Below are 14,012 nucleotides of genomic sequence, written 5' to 3'. Positions count from 1 at the left end.
AATTTCTGTGTCCATTGGATATAACCAATCAACAGTATAATGACCCTTCACAAAGTGCTCATAAGTACAGTTAGGCCAAATTACCGTTTTATCCCCGTAGTTACATCTAACACTTAAGTACTACTGATCCCTCTAATGAACAATATACTTTTTATTAATGTTTTCAAAAACTAAGTTAAATTTTGAAAACTAAAATAATAATAACAATAATAATAATCCACTTTTTATTAATGTTTTCAAAACTTAAGATAAGTTTTGAAAACTTAAAAAAAAATTCTAAAAACCTATTTTGATTTTTAGAATTCAACTAGGAATTTAGGTATTTTTTTTCAAGAAATATGAAAAGGGTAATTGAAAAATTGAGACAATAAACATAAATTTCTAAAACAAGAAATTAAAAACGATATCGTTACCAAACACGGTGCTATAAATTCATATTTGGTTAGCTATCATTCACACTTGTTTATTATTTTATTTTATTTTGATGTGGAACATTTTCATTGGTGTTCTAGTTACTTATATCACAAAATATTATCCTAAGCTGCCATGATTTTCAGAGAGTGTCAATTAGTAGGCTAACTAATTTGTTATAACGAATCTGACCTTCCCCTCTCTGACCTGCTCATTTTTATATACTGAACTACTACACATTGCCAATTAGTGCCTTGATTGATGTTTAATTACAAAATTAACTACTTTTGACTCATTTATATTATAAACAATTAATTCTAAATAACACTTATTAAAAAGGGAAAAAAAGAAAAGAAAAGAAAAGAATACATTAAGCCAAATACCATAGGAAGCTTTTTATATTATGTTTGAGAATGAACTAAAAAATATTGAAATTTGACAACGTTAAAGAATTAGGTAGTACTTTGAACCTAGTTTCAAATTTTATGTCAATTCTTTTTTCAATAACTAAACCATCAATGAAACCCAATTTTATTTCTTAAAAAAAATGTTTTGTATCTATTCTATATTTGTCCAAGAAAAAAAAATAGAAAACACAAAATACAATCTCCAAAATTTATGGTGGTTAAGGATATAAATTGATTTATTAATATCAGACATAAAACATATACAATCGATCTCGTTAGAGATTTAGTTCATGCACCTCACATATGATCTCAAAAAGAATACAACATCTAAAGTTTAGAGGTGCAAATTGATTTTTTCCCTATAATCTATTTATACAAGATATATACTATAATACTAATTTATATTATTGTAAAGTAACGTGGTTATTATTTTGATTTGACTAAAAGGGCTTTACTAATAGAGTTATTTTTCCTTATATCATATTCTTGAACGATGGATAGTTAGACCTCTATAAAATAATCATCTATATATCATTTTTATTCAAGACTTTTCATGTGTTCACCGATGAGATGTAATTAACCACAACTTAGATATAAATTTCCATAATCTTGTTTTTTTTTTTTTTTTTTCATTTCTAAAATGTTTTAAATTTATTAAAGTTGTTATCAATAATTGATATGTGAGATTATGATCGCATTCTTGTTTGATATATTATTCTAAAAAGTAAAAATATTTGAAATGTGGTATCTTGGCCGTTAGTATTCAATCAATCAAGTCAATGACAAAATTAGTCTAGCTAATGCACAATCACTAAATAAATCTTCCAAAACCAATAGTTTCGAAAAGAATCTAGGTCTAATAATGCCGCAGTCTTATTTATTATATATATATAATCTTTGTAAACTCAGTAATTCAGTAATATCGAGGATTTTTTTTTTTTTTCTACAAATTTAAATTTGATTAATATATAAATTAATCATTGAAAAATTCAATGATGATTTAACTTTTTACTAAAAATTTCACAAATGTTCATGTTTAAATCTTATAAATTTTATCTCATGCATATATTTTATAATTAATGGAAAGTATTTGAGAATATATTTTTTTTTTAGTAAATTCTAAAATAAAAGTTCAAGAGGATAATAACTCATCATTTACGTTTAATGTTACGTTTAATGTTAAGATTGTAACACTTATTTAAGTTTGAGGTACAATTTAATGAAATTAAAAACTTAATAAAAATTCATACCTTTACAAATTGAGAAGTATGATATGTAATTTTTCCTTATATATATATATATATATATATATTGAACTATACTCATTTTAGCGGAAAAAAATATAATAATCTAAAGATTTTGGATATACCTTAATTGCCCCGTCAATGTTTGAATCTCAATCTTAATTCTTAACTTCAATTAATTGACATAAAAACTGACCATAAATAAGCAAAACTTTCAAATGAGAAAAATAAAAAAACACATTGAATTAGATATATAACTTTTTTTGGGTTAAAAATACTATTAATTTTAATTCTTGTACTTTTAATTGTCAAATTTTAATTCTTGTCGTTTCAATAAATTTTCTCTTAAGTTAATTTTTACTGAAACTGGTTAAATAATAATATTAATAATAATTTTCATGCAAAGAAAGACAATATGTGAATATGTTATCAAAATTTAAAGTAAAAATACTAATAAATAACTTTTTTTTTATAAAAAATCAACAATAAACTAGTAGTGGAAACTAAATTTAAGATTTATTTAAAGTATGAGGACTAAAATTGGATAATTAAAAATTTAAAGACTACAAATTGAACAAATTTCAAAATATATGGACCAAAATAATATTTTAACTTTATTTTTTTAATACAACAATTATAGGATAGGCAATCAAGTCCCTCCATGGTAATTAAGCTGAGTTCATGCGTAAATATATTGAAAAGAATATATTTTATTTTTATTTTATAAAATAAATGGGAGTAGACAGTTAACACTCTTAGTTGAGCTAACCAATCATTGATTAAGACAAATTCCAATTACTAAACAACTCCAGCCTTGATAGGGAGATTTTTTTTTCTTTTTTTAAATAAATCCAATTAAAACGAAAAACAAAATCACAAATTCTTTTTTAAAACTGGACTCTTCCTCACTAATAATAATAATTATTATTTTTTCAATTAACGTAGCTCAACTGACATATAAATGTATTTAAATTGAAGAACTAACTATTCCATCCGTCTTTTTCTTTTCTTTTTTCAATTTAGTCATCAATCATCTACACCTTTTTAGTAATATCAACTTATTAATTTTATTAATAAATAACATATGTGGAAATGTCATTTAAATGCTATGTTTGACAAATTACTGCCCTCTAGTACCAAATATTAACATACTTATTCTTTAAGAAAAATGACAACATATTTATTTTTACGTAAAGAAATTTTATTATTTTAGTGGTAAAATCGAAATTAGAGACCATTTGATATATTTAGCCTATATTGAAAATCTATACATAATTCCCTTCATATTTTTTCCATGAATGGTATGATGTTACCACATGAGTTTAATTTTTTTAACATTTTTTTTATATTTGTGCGTGTCCGAGCCAACTTACGTACACCTCGACTAATCACACGGAACAATCCACATAACTCTATAATATTTGAGTGTTAAGAAAACTCGTAAGATATTAAATCTTAGATATGTAATCACCCTGGATTGAACTCATGACTTCTTAGCTTTTGACTTTTTTTTTTATGTTCCCACAATCATTAGGCGAATCCATAATGGTTATTTTATAATATTTTCTTTAATCTGATTCAAAACTTTTCTTACAAATGATCTAGTAATGTACTATTTCATTTATATACTCGTAATCTTTTGTAATCGTATCGAGAATGTGAATCAATAAAAATCTCAGTAGTTTCAAGATATAGAATTGAATGTTTGTGTTTTATGGAGAATGATAAGTAGTGTGGGAAAGAAGTGGGTACAACAAATCCCCATTATGGTTGGACCAAAAGGATTTAACCTTAAATCCTCAGTATACCTGCTGACTCTCTGAACCTAATTTTGCAACAAAATGTTTTTTTTTTTTTTTTTGGGAATTTCTTAAATTATATTGAATTTAGTCTTCCTTTTTCCCTCCTCTTTTTCTTGTTATAAATAGCTACTTTCATTCAGTTCCTCCATCAACCAAACACATCACAAAGAAACAGAGAGATGGAGGAGTTGTTTAACATGAAGTCTTTTTGTTCTTTCTTTTTGGTTTCCCTTTTGGGCTTCTTCCCTTTACTCTCTACTTTTGCTGTTGCTGAAACTCACTACCATGAGTTCATTGTAAGTTCTCAAAATCTTCCATTCCATTCACTAATCATTTAGGTTTCATTCAGCAATCGTTTGATTTTTCGTTTTTAAGTTTTTAAACATTCTGCCTATAAACATCTTTTCTACACCTCAGAAGTAATTTTTAAAATATAGTTTTTATCTTGGAATTTGGTCAAGAATTCTACTCTTTTATTTAATTACTCAAGAAAAATAAAAATCATTGTAAGGAATTGAGAGAAAATAGACTTAATTTTCAAAAACTAAATGGTTATCAAACATGGTATTTTCTCACAATTTCTTACTCATAATTTTCACACTTTCTATCTAAACATTGGTTTTTTTTTTTGTTTTTGTTTTTTTTTTAAATTAATTTTATAAATACTACTTCTACTTCCAACCTTTGATATCTACTTTTTACCAATAATTTAAAAAACAAAGTCAATTTTTTGAAAACTTAAAAAATTAGTTTTTAAAAAGTTTTTTTTTTTTTTTTTTTTTTTGGAATTTGGCTAAGAATTCAACCATTATACTCAAGAATGTTGCAAATCATTGTAAGAAACGAAGAGAAAATGAGTTTAATTTTCAAAAACCAAAAATTAAAAAAAAATGGTTACCAAACGAGACCTACGTTTTCTTAATTTTCAAAATTTGGCTTTGGTTTTAAATACAGACAACAAAACATAGAAAATAATTAATGAAAGCGATGTTTATAGGCTTAATTTTTAAAAATGAAAAAATAAAAAATCAAATAGTTTTCAAGAGAAGTCTTCACTTTTCACATTCTCTATTGACCAATTCTTACCTGCTCGATAGACTATGCCCATTCTTTCATTCTAGCCAATAGTTTGACTGCAAAAATTGAGTGCATATTATTTAGTGTGTATCTCAAACTACACCAAATAAGTATCTACCATATGACAGTTTTTTATTTTTTACAAAAATAGATTATTTTTTTAAAAAAAATAGATTATTTTTATTTTTTAAACTATGTATAAAAATGGACAAAATGGAATTATGATGGACCTAATCATGATTTATAGATTTATATATATTATATACTAAAAAAAAAAATGAACGGACAGGTGCAACCGAAGGCAGTGAAGAGGCTGTGCAAAGTCCACAACGTCATAACGGTAAACGGGCAGTTCCCTGGCCCCACTCTAGCGGTCAGAGATGGCGATTCCCTTGTTATCAAAGTTGTGAATGCTGCCCGCTACAATGTTTCTCTCCATTGGTACTTACTAACTTTTAACAAAAATAGATTCATTCAACAATAATCAACAAATCTTATGTTTCAATAGAAAATCCCCAACTCTACAACTCTTTTCCAAAGAGGCTAATTCTTTCCATTTCTTTCGAATTATAGAAAGCTTTAAGAGGGAATTCTATGTAGAAGTCAAAAATATGGATTAAATAGTATTCATTCAAGAATTTAGCACCCTCCTTTTAAAATGGTAGGTGATACTTAACCGTGTTAATAATTAATTTGTTAGAAAATTAGATAATGCATAAAGAGAATTTAACTAAACATAAGGTGTTTTTAATTGGGATACTTTGAAACCAAAGATATAGACTCATTTTATAGTGCTTAGAGTCAATGATTTTCTTGAACTTTTTTTTATATACAACAACCACTCATCTAATATTTTGCTATAATCCAACATAATTTTGAGTTGTGATGTGGTTAGGCATGGGATAAGGCAGCTGAGGAATCCATGGGCAGATGGACCAGAGTTTGTGACCCAATGCTCCATAAAGCCAGGGGGTAGCTACACCTACCGATTCACCATTGAGGATCAAGAAGGAACTCTATGGTGGCATGCTCATAGCAGATGGCTTCGAGCCACCGTGTATGGGGCTCTCATTATATATCCTAAGTTGGGTTCTCCATATCCTTTCATAATGCCCGAGAGAGAAGTTCCTCTTCTTCTTGGTAAATGCAGATATCTCATAATCTTTATAAATTACATGAGCTACTCATTTCGTTGTCAAATAAATATTGGTTTTGTAAAACAGGGGAATGGTTTGATAGAGATCCGATTAGTGTGTTGAGGCAAGCACTTTTCACTGGAGCGGCTCCTAATGTCTCTGATGCCTACACCATTAATGGCCAGCCCGGCGATTTCTATATCTGCTCCAAAAAAGGTTGGTTTGAATAATTGATAAATATTATATATATATATATATATATATATAAAGGTTATTAGAAAAGAGTTTTTGTTTATGACATTTTGTAGAGACGGTGAGGTTGGCCGTGGATTCTGGTGAGACGATTCTTTTAAGAATCATAAATTCAGCACTGAATCAAGAACTATTCTTCTCCATCGCCAACCACCAGATGACGGTGGTGGCAGTCGACGCAGCTTACACCAAACCATTCGCAACAAACGTCATTATGATCGGACCTGGACAAACCACCGACGTCCTCATAACAGCCAACCAACCACCAGCCCACTACTACATGGCTGCCACTGCCTACAACACCGCCATCAACGCCGCCTTTGACAACACCACCACCACGGCTATCCTCCAATACAACAATTGCCCACAACAACAAAAAAAACAACAATCACAACCCATTCTAGCCCAACTCCCAAATTTCAACGACACCCCGACCGCCACCCGATTCACCGACCAACTCCGAAGCCCGAATCAAGTCAACGTCCCAACCCAAATCGACGAAAACTTATTCTTCACTGTCGGATTAGGCCTCAACAACTGTACCAATCCAAACAGCCCTCGCTGCCAAGGCCCCAACGGCACTCGGTTCACTGCCAGCATTAACAACGTTTCCTTTGTTTTCCCAAAGTCCAATTCCATAATGCAAGCCTATTACCAAGGTGTTCCAGGCGTTTTCACCGCCGATTTTCCGCCGGTTCCACCGCTGCAATTTGATTACACTGGGAATGTGAGCAGAGGATTGTGGCAGCCTAGCCGAGGGACTAAGGCTTATAGGCTTAGATATGGTTCTAGTGTGCAGATTGTGTTGCAAGATACCAACATTGTAACTACTGAAAATCACCCCATGCATCTCCATGGCTACCATTTCTACGTCGTTGGTTCCGGTTTTGGGAATTTTAACCCAGCCACAGATCCATCGAGGTTTAATCTCGTCGATCCACCGGTGAGAAACACCATTGGAACGCCCACCGGCGGTTGGGTCGCAATTCGTTTTATTGCTGATAATCCAGGTCAGAATAGATTGTTTATACTTTTTATTTATTTTGATTCTCTAAAAAAATGACTATTATAGGGTAAAAAATTTAGAGTTTTTTAAAATAATAAAGAAAAGGTAATTAAAGTAAATAAGAAATTGAGTTTGTGAGTATAATAAGTGATATTTGACATTTTTGAGGTTGTTGGAAAACGACAGGAGCTTGGTTGATGCATTGCCATATAGACTCTCACCTTGCTTGGGGATTGGCCATGGTTTTTCTAGTTGAGAATGGCCAAGGAGAGATGCAATCTGTTCTTCCTCCACCGTTGGATCTGCCTCCTTGTTAAATTCTATTTTATATATATATATCTATCCAATATCCGAAGGCTTTAATTCCTTCCTCCATTATTTATGTTTCACTTCTCCATTTCATTGCCAAGGCAAAAGAAAAAAAAATGTATTATTGTTTCTTTCCCATATAATATTTTAGAGAAAAATAGTAACATCAATATCATCTTTATCTGAGTGAATTAAGCCTTATTTATTTACCCCTTTGCAATACAAATATCCTTTCTCCACCTTTTCAATTTAGAGGAAACAATTAAATTTAAGATTAAATTACAACCTATTTGGAAGTAGTTTTAAAATAATTAATTTTAACCAACGTCTTCGTGGGTGGTTGCGACAAAAAGAAAAAATGAGGAAAGAAAAATATGAGTATAGGTGAGCCTCTCTCTGTCGTACCCCGTGAGTGTTTTTTTTTTTTTTTTTAAATGCAGAATAAGATAAATCTTTAGATTTGAAGTCTTTTTCTTTCAGGTTTATTTGTGTGTTGTGAGTGGTTTTTTTTTTTTTTTTTTTTTTTTTTTTTCTTTTTTCTATTAGAGAGTTTGAAAACTATTGTAAAAGTAATTCGTGAGCCTTCTTTTTGGAAGAAATCATTCTCGAGTGTTATAAAGTCTTATATTCTTCTCTCTAACCAACCGAGAATTGGATATAACCCTTGTTGGATTGACAATATTAGTTTATCTATTTTTTCAAGCTTGTGAGTTTTAAATCGTTTATATTCCACTTTTATTTAGAACTCGAGTCAATTAACGTTCTTTTTAACTTCTTTGTTGGACTCTAATCGATTAATGTGAGATATATATTAACAAAGTTACATTTGGTCATTGAGTCTAAGCTTTACATTTCTTTTCCTCAAATTACAACCAAACGATATATAGTTGGTTCCATGTACATAGAAAAATACATAATAAGAATAATAACAATCTACCTCTAAGGCAAATAATTACAAAATGTACAGACTGATTATTCCTACTGAATATCAAACCTAATTTTCCCACAAAGCCCAGAAGAAAACTGACCTTGGTCTCTTAAAACTTGTTGTTGCACAACCAACACAGAAGCAGCTGCAGTAAAATCCTCAGAAGCAACAAAATCACCAATAATCCCCAACTCATTTTCATTACTCCAATTTGACAATCCTTCAAGAAGCACTGGATTTATCCCTTGTTTTCTTCCAACAATCACTAACTCATAACAATCATCATTCATTGACTGTATTGCTGCTATTGTCTCTGCTCCATTTCTCACAACCACTTCTCTGTAAATCACTCTCTCATTTGTTTCATTCTTTACCCAAAACCAAGTCACCATTCCATCATCTAGCTTCTTCTCAAACTCATTGTCACCTCTTGAGTTTTGTGAAAGAAATCTCACTACTGATACACAAACGTCTACATTCCCAACGATTCTGTCTGCATAAGCAAGTGCTTCTCTTGCATCTGCTCCTCCAAGAAATAGAACAGCGAAGTGTTGAGCTGAGTTCCAAAAGGATTGCCCTACCATCGGGCTGTGAAGATTGCATTTGTCCACTAGAATCCCAACTGAACATGGCGCATGTTCTAATACATTTATGTTCACACTTTGCAATCCCCTTGCTGATTCCCCCGCTAGCCCGTTTCCTCTGCGTATAAAGATACATGAGTTATTCTTTTCATTATCAACTGTTTGTTATAAGTATCAGTGACAAGTACGGATTTCTTAAATCACCGATTAATCCAAAAGCTTAAATTGATGAGTGAAGACAAGTTTAATATCATATCATGGGACCTCATGGACCACTTACCTTGAAACTATCTTAAATCACTTATTGATAAAAAAACGTAAGCTGATAGGTGAAGCAAACTTAGAGCCTCTTTAGTAATTAATTTGAAAACAGAGTTTTGAAAACAGAATTGTATTTCATGTTTTCAAATATATATTTGATAATCGATTAAAAAATTAAATTGCAATTTAAACCATTTTTCAAAACATGTTTGATAATATATTTATAAATCATAAAACTAATTCTAGTTACTAACTAAATATTGTTTTTTTTTCTAATATAATTATGTATTTTAAAATTTAAAATTCAAAATCTGAATACATAGAAAACAAGAAAAATTTTGATATTTTTAAAATTTGTAGTGTTTAGATCATATAATTCAAAAACGGTTTTAAAAAATAGAATCCAAGCCACCTATGAATTATATATGTCAGAAAGACCCTTAGTATCATATCATCTAACAAAATATTTACCTGCTAGAAGGGAGGATGATGAAATTGGCCTTCTTGATCAAACCAAGCTCACAAATGTCTTGATTCATGGAACGCTTAGGTGCAACGGCGGTGTAGGTGTGTAACTTGACGAGCTCGGAGCGAGCTTCCTCGTAGAGCTTGAGAGCATTGTGGATGGAGTCGGAGGCAGTGTATTTGGATGGGGCTTTGCATTTTTTGTGGTCGATGAAGACGGGGGCGGCACGACCGACCAGCTCAATGAGATGGAGGGCATAGATGGAGAATGGGCTAGCCATCGTTGGGTTGGACATGTCTAGCAAATTCACCAATGCTGCTACGTTTTCTTGGTCTTCTATGCACATAACTATCCGCATCTTTGTCCCTGGCGGCAAGTGCTGGATTGTTCTCCTTTTGTTCACCATGTATGGCTTTGTCGGGTCGTACAATAAGCTTATTAGTGGGGATACCATTGCAGTTATCATTGCAGTCATTAGTACCATCATTGTGAACTCTGGGATCTTTATTATCTATCACCCAAATGTCTCCATTAGCAATACAACAAAAAGTAAATAAATCCAAAAACTAACTCCAACCAAATGGATCCATTGGTTTTGTTTGATTTTTTAACTATAAAATTGAACATCTTGATTTGTATTTGGAGAACACCAAGAATTATTAATTCAAATTGGTTTTTTGATTGGATAAACCAATCAAAACTACACCAGAATATATACACTTTTAGAAATAAATTATAACCTTAGGTACATTAGTATTTTAATTATTATAGTGCATGATTATTAAGATTTTTGTACGGATGACCCAATCCCAGATCGTTAATTCGGAATGACCCTTTTTAAAAAACCAAGGAAAACTAACTTTCTGCTTACGTCATGGAGTACTCCGCCGCAAGGATTGTATTATTGCGTTAGAGACGTCTTACCCATCAAGAAATGGTCAGAGTTTTGATGAAATGTTCATTTCAATTGCACTTTTCATTTTGAATCACCGTTGACAAATTGAGATCGCGGGTAAGTTCTTGTTCTTTACAGGGTTCTGATTGACCAACCAATGATTAAAAATGAAATTCGCGATTGAAATGAACATCACGTTAGACTCCGATCATTTTGCGATGGGTGAGACATCCTTAACACGATAATGGGGCCCAAGTGGTAGAGTGCTCTATGAAATAACCAAAATGTTAGTATGCTTGAATTGGATTATCCATAGAAAAATCTTTAAAAAAAAGAAAACCAATTATTATGATGCAAATCATATATGTATATGATATATGTACCTACCTTTTTGTCAATCCAATGGAGGAGGAGAATGATTTCAACTTGGCCTCTCAAGCACATGATGAAGCTAACGGCAAGCCCATCCCTAAGCGGCATTTGACAGTAAAGAGACGGAACGAGAGTAGCGCCAAATTTAAAGAAATGACCCGCCAAAGCCAGGAAGAACAATGGCGCCAAAGTAGGCCAACCAGCCTTAACCATTTCGAAAACATCAGTGTAAAGCCCCACAAAAGCAAAGGAAAACGGCATCAAAAGCTCAGAAATTATAGTCTCACTCCTCTCCACCAAAGTAGAGCCCAATGGAGGCCCATCTGGAATAGCCATACCCAACCAAAGCGGCCCATTAAGAATAGCAATCCCGAAGAAATCTGTTAAAAAGCCCATTACCAATACCCCAAGCAAAATAGCCACCACATATCCTTGCTCCACAGCCTGCCCTTCCGGTGTCTTCTTCACAATCCAATTCATTACTCTTCTTACACCAAACACAATGAAACCCAACAAAACAAATAGTGAAATTAGGTACCATATTGAGTTCTTGGAGTTCACTTCTCCTTGTAACGCTGCCTCGAATGCGACGAGCGCGTTGATCCCGACTGCGTCGCTGATTATCGAGATGGACATGGACATCCGGCCAACTTCGGAGCTTAGAAGATTGAGCTCGTGGAGAATCGGGTGGACGACGGGGAAGGCGGTGATGGCTAGAGAGGAAGTGACTGCACCAATGGAAGAGAATTTGGCAAGCTCTTTGTCCATGGATTTTCTTATGAGTAATGCAAATGTGATGTTTAATATTAATGGAACTACTACGCTGAAGGAGGCGATGGCGTATTCTTTTTTTCCTGCTTTTTTAATGAGACTGAGATCTGTTTTTACTCCGGAGATGAATAAGAAATACATGAAACCGATTAAACCGATGTTGCTTAGCAAGAAACTCACATCTTCTGGAAATAAATATTGTTTGAAATTCTTGTTGTGGCCTAGAACGGATGGTCCAATGATAAAACCTCCCTTTTACACACAAAACAATCAAATTACCCATAGTCAATAAATCATATGCTATGCTATAATATATATATATATATATATATATATATATCATTTTAATTTATGGTAAAATTACTCAAAACATGTCTGATAGATTCTGTTTTATGTTTTCAAATTCATTCCAACGAATGTGTATTTGGTTGATAGTCTAGATTTTGTTTTTTAAAATTGTTTTCAAATTCTATGATCCAAGTAGTACAAATTCTGAAAATAACTTGTATCCAAATTTTGAATTCAAAATTTTAAAATGCAAAATTATATAAAATGATAAAAACAATAACATATACTATTTATGTTTTAAACTCAATTATTTTTGTTAAATTTAAAATATATAGTATATTATATATATTATATGATGTTACAAAATAATGATTATACAAAAATTTTAACATAAAATAAGTTCAGAAATTAATTAGTAATGGTTTATATTCAACCTAATATTTAGTGAGTAACTAAATATATTTTCAATCATAATTTGAAAATTTATTTAAATTGGAATATTACTCTATATGTAATTGAATTAAAACAATAATAACGGCAAGTAAATAAAATTCAATATACCAAATGTCATTTACTAGTACTTGAAAGAAAAAATCAATTAGTTAACATTTAAGTTAGAATTAAATTTTGTGATCTAATAATTCGTAAATTTGTATCTAATAGATATTTTTAATTTTTTATAAAAAAAAATTAATTGATCTATTACTATTATTATATACAAATTTATACCGATCTTTTTAAGTTTATATGTAACGAATAATTGGGAATTTTTTTAATAAAAAATTGAATAGGCCAATTAGACAAAAATAAAAAATTCAGATTGAGAAACAAGAAAATTGAATGCAGAGGTGTTATGAAGTTTAAGAAGAAATGGATTAGAAATGAAAAGAAAGTGGTAGATCTTACGAGAATCTGGGAGACGATTTTAGGCTGCTGGAGAGGCCTGAGGAATATATGGAGAAGATGAATTAATAAAATTACGAACACAATATCCAAAAGCAAAGCCGAGAATGAATCTTCAAGAGGATTTGATCCATAGAATACTCCCGGAGTTCTTGGGTGCGACACCCGACAAGCCACCACCGCTCCAGCTCTGGCTCCGCCCGCCGTCGCCCCCCCGACGCCCCCCACCACCTGAAACTTTTTATGCATCATCCCAATTTCACCGCCGGGGAAGTTGCGCCATACATATTGCGCAAAATTACCACCCACCGGAAATACCCTTACCATACAATAATATTATTATTATTATTATTAATATATGTTTAATTACACATTCAAAGAAAAAGAAAAAAGAAAAAAGAAAAGAAAGAAATTAATAGAGAGTAGAGGAAGTGCGTTGAATGGGGATTTTTTAATTCTTATATTCCGTCGTCTTTCATGCTCAATCCACCATTTTCCCCTCTCTTCCTCTTTGTGGTTGCTGTGCTTTTTCTCAACTTCTTTTCCTTTTTTTTTTCTTTTTAAATTATAATTTTTCTCTTTATACCCTTTAAATTCGGCATAATTACAATTTTTTTAAAATAATATTAAATAAAAACTTGGTTGCTGGGTTTGTGCAGCCCAACCACTTATCCAATGAAAATTTGTTATAATTATAATTATTGTATTGCCCCTAATCATCTATACTTAAAGTTAAATCTACTTTTCCACACAAATTTAGCCCTTGTTTTTCTTTAATGAATCTTGAAAATATTCAATCGTGTTAGTTTTTGGTTGACTTAAAAAAAATGTTATCAGCCTCTATTAGAATTTATCCATTATTAGTTTCGAAAGTATGTTCACTATATATTTTCTTGTATA

General features: G+C 31.3%; 2 protein-coding genes across 2 annotated transcripts; one reads left to right on the top strand and one right to left on the bottom strand.

Annotated features, from left to right (window-relative positions):
* Positions 1-4,017: 4,017 nt before the first annotated feature.
* Positions 4,018-7,853, top strand: LOC120083741 (laccase-3-like). The gene is made up of 6 exons (XM_090316140.1): positions 4,018-4,160; positions 5,231-5,382; positions 5,837-6,081; positions 6,165-6,293; positions 6,386-7,339; positions 7,522-7,853. The coding sequence occupies exons 1-6, from the start codon at positions 4,044-4,046 to the stop codon at positions 7,650-7,652; spliced, it is 1,728 nt and encodes a 575-aa protein (XP_090172266.1). The 5' UTR covers positions 4,018-4,043; the 3' UTR covers positions 7,653-7,853.
* Positions 7,854-8,419: 566 nt separating this feature from the next.
* Positions 8,420-13,583, bottom strand: LOC120083516 (cation/H(+) antiporter 24). Its single transcript, XM_039039291.2, has 4 exons — positions 13,116-13,583; positions 11,166-12,173; positions 9,889-10,394; positions 8,420-9,274 (listed from the first exon to the last, which is right to left on the bottom strand). The coding sequence occupies exons 1-4, from the start codon at positions 13,437-13,439 to the stop codon at positions 8,623-8,625; spliced, it is 2,490 nt and encodes an 829-aa protein (XP_038895219.1). The 5' UTR covers positions 13,440-13,583; the 3' UTR covers positions 8,420-8,622.
* Positions 13,584-14,012: the final 429 nt, after the last annotated feature.

Source organism: Benincasa hispida, chromosome 8 (genome assembly GCF_027475165.1).
Source record: "Benincasa hispida cultivar pf3 chromosome 8, pf3_genome.v1.1, whole genome shotgun sequence".
In the NCBI taxonomy this organism is placed as follows: domain Eukaryota; kingdom Viridiplantae; phylum Streptophyta; class Magnoliopsida; order Cucurbitales; family Cucurbitaceae; genus Benincasa; species Benincasa hispida.
Note: the sequence above shows the minus strand (reverse complement) of the source record. Positions and strands in the feature narration are given on the sequence as shown.